This window comes from Amblyraja radiata, chromosome 29, assembly GCF_010909765.2.
Source record: "Amblyraja radiata isolate CabotCenter1 chromosome 29, sAmbRad1.1.pri, whole genome shotgun sequence".
NCBI classification, from domain to species: Eukaryota; Metazoa; Chordata; class Chondrichthyes; order Rajiformes; family Rajidae; genus Amblyraja; species Amblyraja radiata.
Genome location: NC_045984.1, coordinates 17291181 through 17305667, shown reverse-complemented (window position 1 = coordinate 17305667; position 14487 = coordinate 17291181). Strand labels below are relative to the sequence as shown.

Below are 14487 nucleotides of genomic sequence, written 5' to 3'. Positions count from 1 at the left end.
CAGCAGGCTGCTGGGGTATGATTAGCACGCCAGAATGCATTAATAGAAAGGGAAAAACGGAACCAAGAGTTGCATTCTATAATGGACCATGGGGGATGGGGGGGATGGGGGGGGGGGGATGGTCTCCGTCGGTGCCAATTGTCTCCTATAACATAGATAGGTGATATTTTGGGTCAAGACTTCTTCAGACTCAGTCTGGAACTAGGCCCTGAATCCATGTGAGTTGATGGCAAGCCTGCTGGTGGCCGCAGGAATGGGAAGAATTGGTGAAGTCAATGGTCGTGACCCGCGGGCTGCCGGAGTGCATGTGAGATGGCAGATGTGGCCTGGAAGTGGCCGAGGACACTGTTTGGGCTGGCAGTTGCAGTAGTGGGTCCAGCCTGAAGTGATCGGGGAGGCAATGCGGGTCGGGGGTGGTGTTGCCAGCCATCAGTAGGTCCGTCCACTGTAACTAAAATCAGTTTTAAAGAGGTCAGTTGAAACAAGGGTTTACTGTATGATGGATTCATTGGAAGGACAGGGAGGAGAGTGCACCAATCTTCACAATGACGCCCCCTGCCTGTGATTTTATGGAACAAACGAGGATTTAATTCACAAACATGTCACTGCTGCCCACAGCATTATATATACCTCAACATTTTAAGAAGCGTTTGATTCACAAAGAAGAGATGTTCTAAATTGCGGACACTATGCCTCGATAGGAACTCTTTAGATAAACGCTCCAAGTCTACACATCTACTCCTTCCGACTGTAGATGCTAGTAAAACTAAGTTACCAGCAGGAAGATGCATAGATTCAGAGGAGCCAGTGTCACTCCTTGGACCACAGGCGTGCAGAGACGGTCGGGCTCCACTCACTGGGTTGGCCATTGTCAACAAAATCCTTTGCTGCCACTTGTACGAAGTACACTGCTCTGGATCGCAGGCCACTCAGAGTGTAGTTGGTGAGATTGTGGATCTCAATCTGTGGGACATAAAAGGAAGAATTAATCCAAAGTCCAAAGGCAATGTGGACACCGAGAAATAGGATATTGCTCAACGGTTTTAGTGTGGTTTAGTTTATTGTCGCTTGTACAGTGAAAAGCTTTTGTTGCCAGCTAACCAGTCAGTAGAAAGTCAAAACATGATTACAATCGAGCCATTTACGGTGTATAGAAACATGATAAGGCAATAAGGTTTAGTGCAAGGTAAAGCCAGCAAAGTCGTATCAAGGATAGTCTGAGTGTCACCAATGAGGTAGATAGTAGTTCAGCACTGCTCTCTGGTTGTTCTAGGATGGTCGGTTGCCTGATAACAGATGGGAAGAAACTGTCCCTGAATCTGGAGGTGTGTGTTTTCACACTTCTATACTTTGCCTGATGGGAGAGGGGAGAAGAGGGAGTGGACAGGGAACATTCACTCTTGTTTATGCTGCTGGCCTTACTGAGGTAGCATGAGGTCAATGAGGCATTGAGTCAATAGAAGGGAGTAGGAAGGAAGAAGGGTCTCAACCCAAAACGTCACCCATTCCTTTTCTCCAGAGATTGGGCCTGTCCTGCTGAGTCATTCCAGCATTTTGTGTCTATCTTCAAGAGATGGGAGGTTGATTTGTGTCTGAAGTTTAAGTCTGAAGAAGGGCTCCGACCCGAAACGTCACCTATCCATGTTCTCCAGAGATGCTGCCTGGCCCACTAAGTTAATCCAGCACTTTGTGTCTTTTTATGTACACCAGTTCTACATCTGTAATTAACAGCTGATACAAAAGGGCATGGAGAAAGGTGATAGTTTGTACAATCATACGAGGTAAAGGTAGAATGGGTAGAGTATTATGCCAAAGTAGAAATGTCAGGTACTAGAAAGCATTAGTTTAAGGTGCAAGGGGAAAGTTTAAAGAAGATGTGTAAAATAAGTTTGTTTTTAATGCAGTGGTTGGTGCCTGCTGCTCGAGCAGGGTGGGAGAGGAAGTGGTGGAAGCAAACACGATTATATTACTTAAGAGGCATTTAGCAGGCCACAAGAACATGCAGGGAATGGAAGAATTTGGAACATATGCGGGCAGTTGAAATAAGTTTAATTTGGCAATGTGATCGGGACAAACATTGTGGGCCAAAGAGCTTGTTCCTGTGCAGTGCTCTATGTGTAGGAAGGAACTGCAGATGCTGGTTTAAACCGAAGGTAGACACAAAAAGCTGGAGTAATTCCGTGGGAAATGTAGCATCTCTGGAGAGAAGGAATGGGTGATGTTTCAGGTCGAGACCCTTCTTCTTCAGGCTCTGAAGAAGGGTCTTGGCCCGAAACGTCACCCATTCCTTCTCTCCAAAGATGCTGCCTGTCTCACTGACTTACTCCAGCTTTTTGTGTCTTTATTCAGCACTGTTCTATGTTCTATATTTTATGAGACCATTCCCACACTATGTCGAGGGCCCACCGCAGATCGATGTGTGAAACCTAATCATTGTGATATCCAAAAGTCAAAAAGAGTCAAGAACGGGTGGGGGTGAGACTAATTAGACTGGCAGAGGGAGGTGGAAGCCTGGCGCAGCAGTTAAAACTGATCCCTTGAGGTTGGGAACTGTGCAGGTCAGGTATCAGAGGGAAACCAAGTCAAGCAACTGTTGGTGAATGGGGTTGGGTCTATGCCTGTGGCTGGTGCAGTTAGATGAAATAGTCACTGATAAGCTGCATGGTGTCCTCCAACTCCGCTTTGCTCAATCCTCTTCTTGCTCTATCCTACACACGATGGCCAATTTACTGAGGCCAATTAAGCTACAAATCCGCACTTTGAGATGTGGGAGGAAACTGGTGCACCCGGAGGAAGTCCACCTGGTCACAAAGAGAATGTGCAAACTCCACATAGACAGTACCCGAGGTCAGGATCAAACCTAGAACTCTGTCGCTGTCAGGCAGTAGCTCGACTACTGCACTACTGTGCCACCCTGACATCCCTCTAAAGATGACAGAAAACATTGCTTTTACCATTCTGGGTCTGTTGGATCCTGCTTGCCAGTATCTTATTATATATTTCAGCATGAATAGCTGTGGATTGGGCCAGGTTGCAGGAGGCTTCCATTGGAGCAGCAGCTTCTTACGTTGGTTGGGTACTGGAGAAAGGCTGACATCAGCCGGCGGGTCCGGTTTAACTGGAGGAGAGAGACACATTTAGGATTCTTGACAAAAGCCATGTCCTTCGACTTATACCCTGCTAAATGTAAATAAATCTTTTGTTCAGAGTGTCAACTGACTGGTTTATGTACATTGGCTTACGTAGCAATTTGTGGCTTTTTCACATACACACAAAACATGGATGCTACCGGCCATGCTGGAGGCCCTGACTGCTCTCCCTAATCAACATAAATGTCTCTAATGCAAGCATAAAACTTTCCAACCAGCTGGGGAATCCTGATATCCCAGGAGTGAATTATGTCCCACCCATCATATCACATTTTCTCATATTGCCTTTCGACACAAGAGCCATTCAACCCATCAGGTCTATGCTGGCTCTCAGAGGTGTCGCATCAGTCCTCTTCAAACAGTTGTTTCCCTGTAACTGATTTTCTCTCACATGTACACCAACTTTCCACTCATCTACCCACCAGAGGCAGTGTCTAAAATTAGACAATAGACAATAGATGCAAGCGTAGGCCATTCGGCCCTTCGAGCCAGCACCGCCATTGAATGTGATCATGGCTGATCATCTCCAATCAGTTCCCCGGTCCTGCCTTCTCCCCATATCCCCTGACTCCGCTATTTTTAAGAGCCCTATCTAGCTCTCTCTTGAAAGCATCCAGAGAACCTGCCTCCACCACCCTCTGAGGCAGAGAATTCCACAGACTCACCACTCTCTGTGAGAAAAAGTGTTTCCTCGTCTCCGTTCTAAATGGCTTACTCCTTATTCTTAAACTGTGGCCCCTGGTTCTGGACTCCCCCAACATCGGGAACATGTTTCCTGCCTCTAGCGTGTCCAAGCCCTTAACAATCTTATATGTTTCAAAATTAATCATGTGGTATTGTTTCCCGAAACTGGAACAATAGATTTTTAACGCATATGTGTTTACTTGCGAAACTTGTGCCACATGGGTCAATATATATATGTTTTGAACCTGGAATAGATTGACTCTGCCACGTACTTATCTTCTCCACAATGAATTCTTTAATGGTGGATCGGGATCCCAGGGGGTTTGTTGCTGTCACTATCACCTTGTAGGGAATCTTCGAAAATAGTTTGATGTCCTTTATTGTACAGCTGCCCCGCAGCGGCCCGGCACTCGAGCAGGTTTTAACACCTTCTCTTCCATAACTTTCAGAAATATGGGAATGTTATTGTGCAAAATAGAACAAGAGAGAATGTTTAATAGTCATATGCACCAGGAAACTTACAATTAAATTCTTACTTACTGTGGCGTTAAAGGCACATTATTGTGACAACAGACCAGACACACACACACACACACACACACACACACACACACACACACACACACACACACACACACACACACACACACACACACACACACACACACACACACACACACACACACACACACACACACACACACACACACACACACACACACACACACACACACACACACACACACACACACACACAACTAACACACACACACACACACACACACACACACAGACATGATCTTGAATAATGACCTACCATCAGAGTCCGGCCATTGGACACTGTGCTCTGATTGGACTCACGATCACTTCCCTGGAGGTATTCCCAGCATCCTTTACAGCATCCTGGTTTTCCCGTGGCAATGTTCCAACAATTCCCTCCATAAATAAGTTTCCCTTTCACCTCCCTCCTGCCAAGGACAGTTCTAAATTGATGATCCAGAAATGGCCAGGTGGAGTGGATGTGGAGATCATGCTTCCAGTAGTGGAAAAGACCAGAGGGCACAGCCTCAGAATAAAAGGACAAACCTTTGGAATGGAGCTGAGGAGTGAAGGCCAAGTCATTGGGTATTTTTAAAGTGAAGATTGATAAGTTCTTGGTTAGTGATTGTGTGAAAGGTCACAGGAGGAGGCAGGACAATGGGGTTGAGAAGAAAAAATAGATAAGCCATGTTTGAATGCAGAGCAGACTCGATGGGCCGAATGGCCTAATTTTGCCCCTATGTCTTAATGGGCTAATTTTACCCCCATCTCTCACACACAAACATGCCAGCAGGGAGATGTTCCCTGATTTGTTGTAAATCTATCACCTGTATGTGGTGTTCATCTCAGTGGGGAGGTTGGTTGGCTTCTCCAGATTCCAGGTGCAGACCACGTTCAATGGGTATCTGACTGACCAACAGCTGAGTTGGGGTTTTGTTGGGACATCTGCAAATAAGAATGAGGAAAATTGAGACGTGGAATGGTAGTGACCCAAATCCATCTCTGTGATCAGTAATTCAGAATCAGTGGTAGTACTGTAAACAGATTCAGAATCAGTAACAGATTGTAGGACCTCCTCCATTCACATAGGTTTAATTTACAACTTTTTATGGCAAACCGTCGACTCTTTAGGATATTGTCCTCAAAGTATGAAGGCACCATTCACTGTGACAGGCTGCGTGCCTCTCTTTGCTTGCACTGTACATAATAGCCATGGTGTATTTCACCCAGCTTGTCCCCTAGATCCACCGCTGTGACTATCTGAGATCATCCTACTGAAGTCTGAGGTCATCCTACTCGGCCCCTCGGACTCCATAAAAACGATAGCAGGCAGCCTTGGAAGCCTTACCCCATTACTCAAACCTCACGTCAAAAACCTTGGCGTGATATTTGACTCCGCGTTGAAATTTGACAAACAAGTCAATGCCGTGGTAAAAGCTAGCTTCTACCAGCTTCGGATGATAGCTAAAATAAAATGGTTCCTCCAATTTGACGACCTCCCTCCATTTATCTCCTCCCGCCTTGACTACTGCAACTCCCTTTACACTGGCATCAGCCAATCATCCTTGTCTGGCCTGCAATTGGTCCAAAACGAGACTTCTGACAGGCATCCGAAAAAGGGACCACATCACCCCGATTCTGGCCTCTCCCCATTGGTTCCCAGTGCGGTTCAGAATCAATTTCAAGCTCCTCCTTTATGTATACAAAGGCCTTAACGGGCTTGCCCCAACCTACATCCAAAATCTGCTAACCCACCATACCACCTCCAGGTCCCTCAGGTCGGCCAACTTGGGGTTACTAACCATCCCGCGGTCTAGGCATAAGCTCAGGGGCGACCGCGCTTTTGCGGTTGCAGGACCTAGACTATGGAACAGCATCCCCTCTTCCCATCAGAACTGCCCCCTCCATCGACTCTTTTAAGTCTAGACTTAAAACTCATTTCTACTCACAAGCCTTTCTTGAGGTCCTGTGAGGGAGCACTGTATGTATGTATTTATGTATGTATTGTTGATCTATATACCACTGTATGGAGCACGTTAGTGCCTGCACTGATGTAAAGCACTGGTCACCGAGAGTTGTTTTTAAATGTGCTATAGAAATAAAATTGACTTGACTTGACTATCGACCCTATCTATGCCCCTGATGATTTTATAAACCTCTGTAAATTCAATCCTCGGTCTCCTTTGTTCCAACGAAAGCACTCAGCCCAGCCAACTCAAACACCCCTGTCCCAGCTACATGCTTGTGCATTTTTCTACATGCTCTCCAGTTTAGTCACGTTGTGTCTATAGTTGGGTGACCAGAACTGCAGACAATATTCTAGGTAAGGTCTCACCCCCATCCTATACAGCTGTAACACGACAGTCCAACTTTTGTCTAGAAGGAACTGCACATGCTGATTTAAACCAAAGATAGACACAAAATGCTGTAGTAACTCAGTGGGACAGGCAGCATCTCTGGAGAGAAGGAATGGGTGATGTTTCGGGTTGAGACCCTTCTTCAGACCCGACTTTTCAACTTTTGTATTGAATCCCCTGTCTCATGACGGCAAATAATCTGTGTACATTCTTCATTACATTGTCTACCTGTGTCATCCCTTTCAGAGATCTGCTCTGTTCTGCAACACTCACCAGGCCCCAGTCATTTCCTACATATGTTCTGGCCCAATTTAATCTCCCAAAACACATCACTTTGCATTCGCCAGAGTTAAATTCCATCTGTCATTCCTTTGCTTGTTTTCCTAGTTGATCTAGAACCTGTTGTAACCCTAGACAACCTTCTTCACTGCCCAGCACACCACCAATATGGTGTCTTCTGCAAACGTACATATTATCCTACTACCACCCTCCTGACTCCTTCCACAAAGGCAATTTTGTATCCAACTAGCTAATTCATCCTGGATCCCTTGTGATCTCACCTTCCAGACCAGTCTACCATGCAGGACCCTATCACAAGCCTTGCTGAAGTCCATGTAGACAACATCCACCACCCTGCCCTCATCAATCTGCTTTGTTACCTCCTCAAAAAACTCAATCAAATTTATGAGACATGACTCCCACAAACGAAGTCGTGGCTATACCTAATGAACCCTTTCGAAATGTCAATAAATCCTTCCTCTGAATCCCCTCCAGTAATGTATTCACCAATGTTAGGTTCACCATCCTGTATTATTAAGGGTTTGGATATGAAAGAGGCAGGAAACATGTTCCCAATGTTGGGGGAGTCCAGAACCTGGGGCCACAATTTAAGAATAAGGTGTAAGCCATTTAGAACGGAGATGAGGAAATACTTTTTCACACAGAGAGTTGTGAGTCTGTGGAATTCTCTGCCTCAGATGGCGGTTCTCTGGATGCTTTCAAGCAAGAGTTAGATAGAGCTCTTAAAGATAGCGGAGTCAAGGGATATGGGGGGAAGTGTAAGGGTGAGCTTTACCAATTGACGTTGTTGAGGGTGTGTAAATCGGTGAGCTATAAATTGAGGTATACATTAAGATATATATTTTGAGTGGGTGTAAGTTGACTGTCAATGTTGCATATCCTGATGTTGTTGAAAGTGGTTCTCTCCATGTATATGAAGATGTCATAGAGTCATAGTTATATAGCATGAAAACAGGCCCTTCAGCCCAATTTGCCCAAGCTGACAAACATGCCCCATCTACACTTGTCCCACCGGCCTGTGTTTGGCCCATAACCTTCGAAACCTATCCTATCCATGAAACTGTCCAAAGTTATTTTAAACAACGTGATAAAACCTGACTCAATTATCTCCTCTGGCAGCTTGTTCTATACACCCATCACCCTTTGTATTAAAAAGTTGTCCCTCAAGTTCCTATTAAATATTGCCCCCCTCACCTTAAAAGATTCTGTGCATCTACTCTATGTAATCCACTCATGAGCTTCTTACATCTCGATAAGATCATTCCTCATCCTCCAGTGCTCCGAGAAATAAAAGTCCTAGCCTGTTTAACCTCCCCCTAGAACAGGCCCTCAAGTCCTGGAAACATCCTCATAAATCCTCTCTGTACCCTTTCCAGATGAACAATACCTTTCCTATAACAGAGTAACCAAAACTGAACACAATACGCCAAATGTGGCCTGAACAGTGTCTTGAATAATTGTGACTTAACCTCCGTACTGCTATACTCAATACTCTGATGAAGGTCAATGTGCCAAAAGCCTTCTTCACCACCCTATCTACCTGTGATGTCACTTTCTAAGAACTATGTACCTGCACTTCTAGATCCCTCTTCTCTACACACTCCCCAAAGTCCTAAGATATAGTGCATCTAAAAGAAGGACAGTTTGGCAAATGGTGTTCCACTGAATGTACTTACATCCCAGTAGCAAATAGATTCTGCTGTAAGTGTTGCCTGTCTCCAGGCTGTGGCAGCTGTACTCCCCTTCCTTGGATGGATGAGCACTGAAGATGGCGAGGTCGTTTCCAGTCAGATGAACCTCTGTGGTCTCAGTGATCTGCGAGTTGTTCAGCCTCCACTCTGCCGCTTCACTGGCTGAGACGTTGCAACTCAGAGTGATGTTCCTCCCAATCTCCCCATAGTACGTGACAGCACCTTTAAATTCAACCAGGAAACACCACCAGCTTCAATGACAATCAATAATTAATGCGTGTAAATCAAAAATAAATCTGCATATAATGGAAATCTGAAATTAAAACAAAATCTGCTGGAATTGCTCAACAGGCCAGGCCACGTCTGTGGGAAGAGAGAAAGGATTAATGTTGTAGGTCGAAGATATGAAATTACATTCTTGCTATGTCATCACAAAATGAGGAGGCTGATAGCGTTTGCATGGATGTAGGTAAAATGGGCATGGATCATTTTCTTTTCTTATTGAGTCTACATAAAGTATCATTCATTCATTCATTCATTCATTCATTCATTCATTCATTCGAAAGGAACATAGTACATAGAATAGTACAGGACAGGAACAGGCCCATCAGACCACAACATCCATGTTGAACCTAATGCCAAGTTATACTAACCTCCCCAGCCTGCATGAAATGCATATCTCTCCATTCCCTGCACATCTATGTGCCCATCTAAAAGCCTCTTGCTACAAGATATCCAATCATCTTGTGTACAGACTGTCCAGTCTTCCTTTCTGGGAACAAGAACGGAAAATAATCTGCGACTACATTACCTACACCCATGCCGATGTTGAAAGTCCTCCTTGGTTCTCTACAGCATAGCAATAATGCACAAGCCATGAAGCATGCAACATTTCTGGTGTGCATGTTGGACGTATTAAACGGGTGCAGATAATTACTCACCAGCCATGATGTGTTGACCCTCTTTTGCACCACTGGTATTTAGCAGCACCATCACAGCACAAAGGATGATGGGTAGCTCCATTTACGGCTTGGAGACCTATATGTGGATCAGCAGCCGAAAGATCCAAGTCACCAAATTAGCACAAGTAATACATTGTGGCAATCACCTGCACACCACTATTATGCTCTAGGGAGGTTGTAAGGTAGAGTATAGCCACTACTATAGTGAGGCGAATGGAACAAAGTTCCACTGATCAGAGAGACCAGTGACAGAGTGTGGTACAAATGAATCGAATTGCCAGAGGCAGCTGAAAAACTGTTCTCAGTTCTAAAACCTAGTTGGCGTGGACGGATCTGGCCGAAGGTCCTGTATTTGTGCTGTATGACTCCATGAGCTGAACTTGCCGACATACACTGCCTCCTACTCTACCAGCTCCTCAGTTATAAAATCCTTGCCTTTATTTTCTGGATACAGCATCGTCTCACCCTCCCACCGCAGTCTCTGTAGCCTGCTCCAGCCCCTCAAACCTTCAAGGTACATGCACCCTTGCCACTGTGGTTCTGTGCATTCCCAAGTTTAACCTCTCCACAACAGCAGACTTAACGCATTGACATTCCACAACTCAACCCCTCGATTTATTCACACACTCATATTAATGGTATTCCTTAAATTCTATCCCTTTGGCCAAACCTTTGTAAATTTCCTCTGATATCCTCTTTTGCAGCTCAGTGGTCAAGGAAAGAGCATTCACATTAGCCCTGTTTCCACCAATCTTTCCACCACCACGCACAAGAAGCACAAGAAGCGACAAGACAGACACCATTGTATGCAGATGCCGAGAGGTGTGTTCAGCTCTGGCTGAACAACTTCTAATCCTGTGTGTGGACTCGATAAGAAGAAGAAGAGCTCAGTGTCAAATAATGGCACTTTGTTTCGGTATTGCAAGTTGTATGTTGTAAGGATGCTCTTAGCAAAACTGAATGGTATTAATTAAGTTCTTAGTGAAAATGAGCCAACAGCATAAGCTGTCCTGACTTTCATATTGGTGTCTGATGGCAGGGATGTTGGGGAGGAAATGTTACAATCACATTTGTGGTATCCCGCTCTGATACATCTCTGAAGAGTCGTCAGGCTTCATTCGCCACCTAATCATTATTCCCGGTCTGATGTTGGCAATGAAAGGCCAAATCAAACATTTCCTAGCAAGCACATTAAAGGGCCTGTCCCATTGTACGAGGTAATTCAAGAGTTCTCCCCTGATTCGAGCTTGTGTAATGTACGTAGCGGGTACGTAGGGGCTCGTACGAGTAAAAAGCAACAATTTTTTTCATCACGAGTATTTTTTTACTCGTGGACATTTTTCGCAGTGTTGAAAAAACGTCACGAGTTTACCGGATTTCCCGAGTACCTACCGTTACTTGTACGAGCCGCTACGTGACATCCACAAGCTCCTGCGTACCCGCTACGTACATTACACGAGCTCGAATCAGGGGAGAACTCTTGAATTACCTCGTACAGTGGGACAGTCCCTTAACTGCCAAGAAATTGTTAGTAATCTGGGAGGTTGTTTCTTCCTAAAAAAGATTTGTTGAATTGATTGTCTACCATTTTAGGTGCAGATAATTTACTACATTTACATAGCCACATTGCACTGCCACACGAGCTCACAATATTATTATTTATTGTCATGAGTGCAGAAATACTAGTATACAGCTGAGCACATTGTTAAACATATAGAAATACACTGAACATACCATATCCATTTGTACTGACTGGCTTAAGTAGTCTGAAGAATAAGCGCAGAGAAAACAATGTGCACCACTTGCTACAATCTGGAACAAGAAAAAATCCTTTCCAACTCACATCACTGCATCGTATCCCTGCACTAACTTCAATTCAACAAAACTCTCCAACATTTTCAGGGGAAGTAACACCTTCAATATTGCAGCTGCAAAGCTCAATTGTATTGAAATGTTTTAAACCATTAACTGGTCGGATCGCATTGTTTTACTTGTTCTTTAGAGTATACTTCATCTCCTCAATGCTTCAACTTCTTTTCAATGCAAAACTAATTGCAAAATTCAATTGCAAAAGCAAATACTTACTCTTTCAGGGAAAGGATTGGAAAAAGGAAAGTTTGCTGCAATTCTGCCCTTTATCCGCTGTAAAAGGTTGAGTTCAAAATGCAGAATCAACCTAATTTTACTCGACAATTATTGACAAATTCCTAAGTAATTACAAAGATTTTGTTTCCTTATTTAGTTTGTGATTAACCATTGGAGTTTGCCTGGAAGTTTACTGTGGCTTAATCTCTACTTTTACATAAACAGCTGTAAATTACTTCCTTAAGAAATAGACTCCACCTGAATAAATCGGCCCATCAAGTTCACTATTCAATAATGGCTGATCTATCTTTCCCTCCCAACCCCATTCTCCTGCTTTCTCCCTATAACCCGTGGCACAGTGGAGCAGCGGTAGAGTTGTGGCCTCACAGCATTTACAGTTCCAGAGACCCGGGTTCGATCCCGTCTACGGGTGCTTGTCTGTACGGAGTATGTACGTTCTCCACGTGACTGCATGGGTTTTCTCCGAGATCTTCGGTTTCCTCACACACTCCAAAGACGTACAGGTTTGTAGGGTTAATAGGCTTGGTGTCAATGTAAATTATCCCTAGTCTGTGTGGGGATCATGTCAATGTGCGGGGATTGCTGGTCAGCGTGGACTCGGTGGGCCGAAAGACCTGTTTCCGCGCTGTATCTCTAAATAAACTAAACTAAATAACCCTTGACACCCTTACTAATCAAGAATCTGTCAATCTCCACCTTGGAAAATATCCATTGACTTAGCCTCCACAAACGCCTGGGCTGAATTTAAATCTTCTGGGCCAGTCTATCATAATGGGCTTTGTCAAATACTTTACTAAAGTCCATGTAGGCAACATCCACCCCCCCTACCCTCATCAATCATCATTGTCACTTTCTCAAAAATCTCAATCAGGTTTGTGGGTGTGGACCTCCTCGGCACAAAGTCATGCTGACTATCCCTAATAAATCCATGCCTTTCATGTGCGAATCAAGCCAGTTCGTAAGAATCTTCTCCAATAATTTCCCCACTATTAATGCAATATTTTCCTCCCATCTCACCATCACCCACCTCCTCTGCTTTGGTGAATATCTATGCGTAGAACATTTTGTGTTTCACCTACTTTCTCTGGCTCCCGGCATAAATTCTCTCTTTCGTCCTTTTTATCCCTCCTAATCTCTCATTTAAATCCTTTCCTGATTCCTTTGAAATCACACAAGAGCCCTGGGTGATTTCACCTCCCTAATCCTTGCATATGCTTTCTTTTTCTTTTTGACTAATGATATCTTTGTCAGCAAAGGTTTCCAAACTTTGCCATCCTTGCCTTCCATCCTCACGGGAACGTGCTTGCCTTGAACTCTAACCAAACTCCCACACGTCAATTGTAGATTTACCTCTAACAGTCACTCCCAAATTACTTTCTCCAGTTCCAGCCTAACACTGTAATTGGCTATACTCAATTTAGCAATTTCACCTAAGGTCCAGTCTTATCCTTATCCATAACTATCTTAAAGCGTATGGAATTATGGTCACTGTTCCCAAAATGCTCACCACTGAAACTTTGATTACTGGCCTAGCTCATTCTCCAATGTAAGCTCAAATTTAGCCCCATCCCTAGTTAGATTGTCTATATGTTGTTTCAGGAAATCCTCATATCTACACCTAACAAATTCTAGCCCATCTAATCCCCTGCACTAAAATCAGTAGTCAGGTTGGCTTTACATCTTTCCATGAAATGTCTGCATATCTGATCTTCTAGCTCCTGCTGGCTATCGGGTTGGTCAATAGTATAATCTACTATTGCACCTACTGTATGCCAATATGGCCTTACTGGATGAGGCCTCAAAGATGTTCTCTCTTAGTGTAGCCACAACATGATCTTGGAACTAATGCTCCTAATCTGAGGAAAGACATTCTTGCCATAGAGGCAGTACAGAGAAAGTTCACCAGACTGATTCCTGGGATGTCAGGACTTTCATATGAAGAAAGACTGGATAGACTCGGCTTGTACTCGCTAGAATTTAGAAGATTGAGGGGGGATCTTATAGAAACTTACTAAATTCTTAAGGGGTTGGACGGGCTAGATGCAGGAAGATTATTCCCGATGTTGGGGAAGTCCAGAACAAGGGGTCACAGTTTAAGGATACGGGGGAAATCTTTTAGGACCGAGATGAGGAAAACATTTTTCACACAGGGAGTGGTGAATCTCTGGAATTCTCTGCCACAGAAGGTAGTTGAGGCCAGTTCATTGGCTATATTTAAGAGGGAGTTAGATGTGGCCCTTGTGGCTAAAGGGATCAGGGGGTATGGAGAGAAGGCAGGTACAGGATACTGAATTGGATGATCAGCCATGATCATATTGAATGGCGGTGCAGGCTCGAAGGGCCGAATGGCCTACTCCTGCACCTATTTTCTATGTTTCTATGTTTCTCCTACAATTCTACAGCCCTCTCTATCATTTCTGAAACAAATGTGCTCTAGAATGTTGACTGCCAGTCCTGTCCTTCTTTCAACCAAATTTCTGTCATGGTGACAATATCTAAGTTTCATGTACTAATCCATGCTCTAAGCTCCTCTGTCTTACATGTTAGACTCCTTATTTTAAAATAAAAACATTTCAGACTATCAGTCCTACCGTATTCATTATGTTGGTCCTGCCTATTCTTTCTATTTGATTTAATTGATTTAACCTCTAACTTCCCCTCAATCTGTCCGTCTGCTGACTGACTGTTCAGGTGCAAT

General features: G+C 44.2%; 1 protein-coding gene across 1 annotated transcript; it reads right to left on the bottom strand.

Moving 5' to 3' along the window:
* Window positions 1-133: 133 nt before the first annotated feature.
* ebi3 (Epstein-Barr virus induced 3) lies at window positions 134-9744 on the bottom strand. Its single transcript, XM_033047319.1, has 6 exons — window positions 9663-9744; window positions 8707-8943; window positions 5201-5318; window positions 4106-4275; window positions 2955-3118; window positions 134-963 (listed from the first exon to the last, which is right to left on the bottom strand). Exons 1-6 carry the CDS (start codon window positions 9742-9744, stop codon window positions 811-813), a joined length of 924 nt encoding a protein of 307 aa, XP_032903210.1. The 3' UTR covers window positions 134-810.
* Window positions 9745-14487: the final 4743 nt, after the last annotated feature.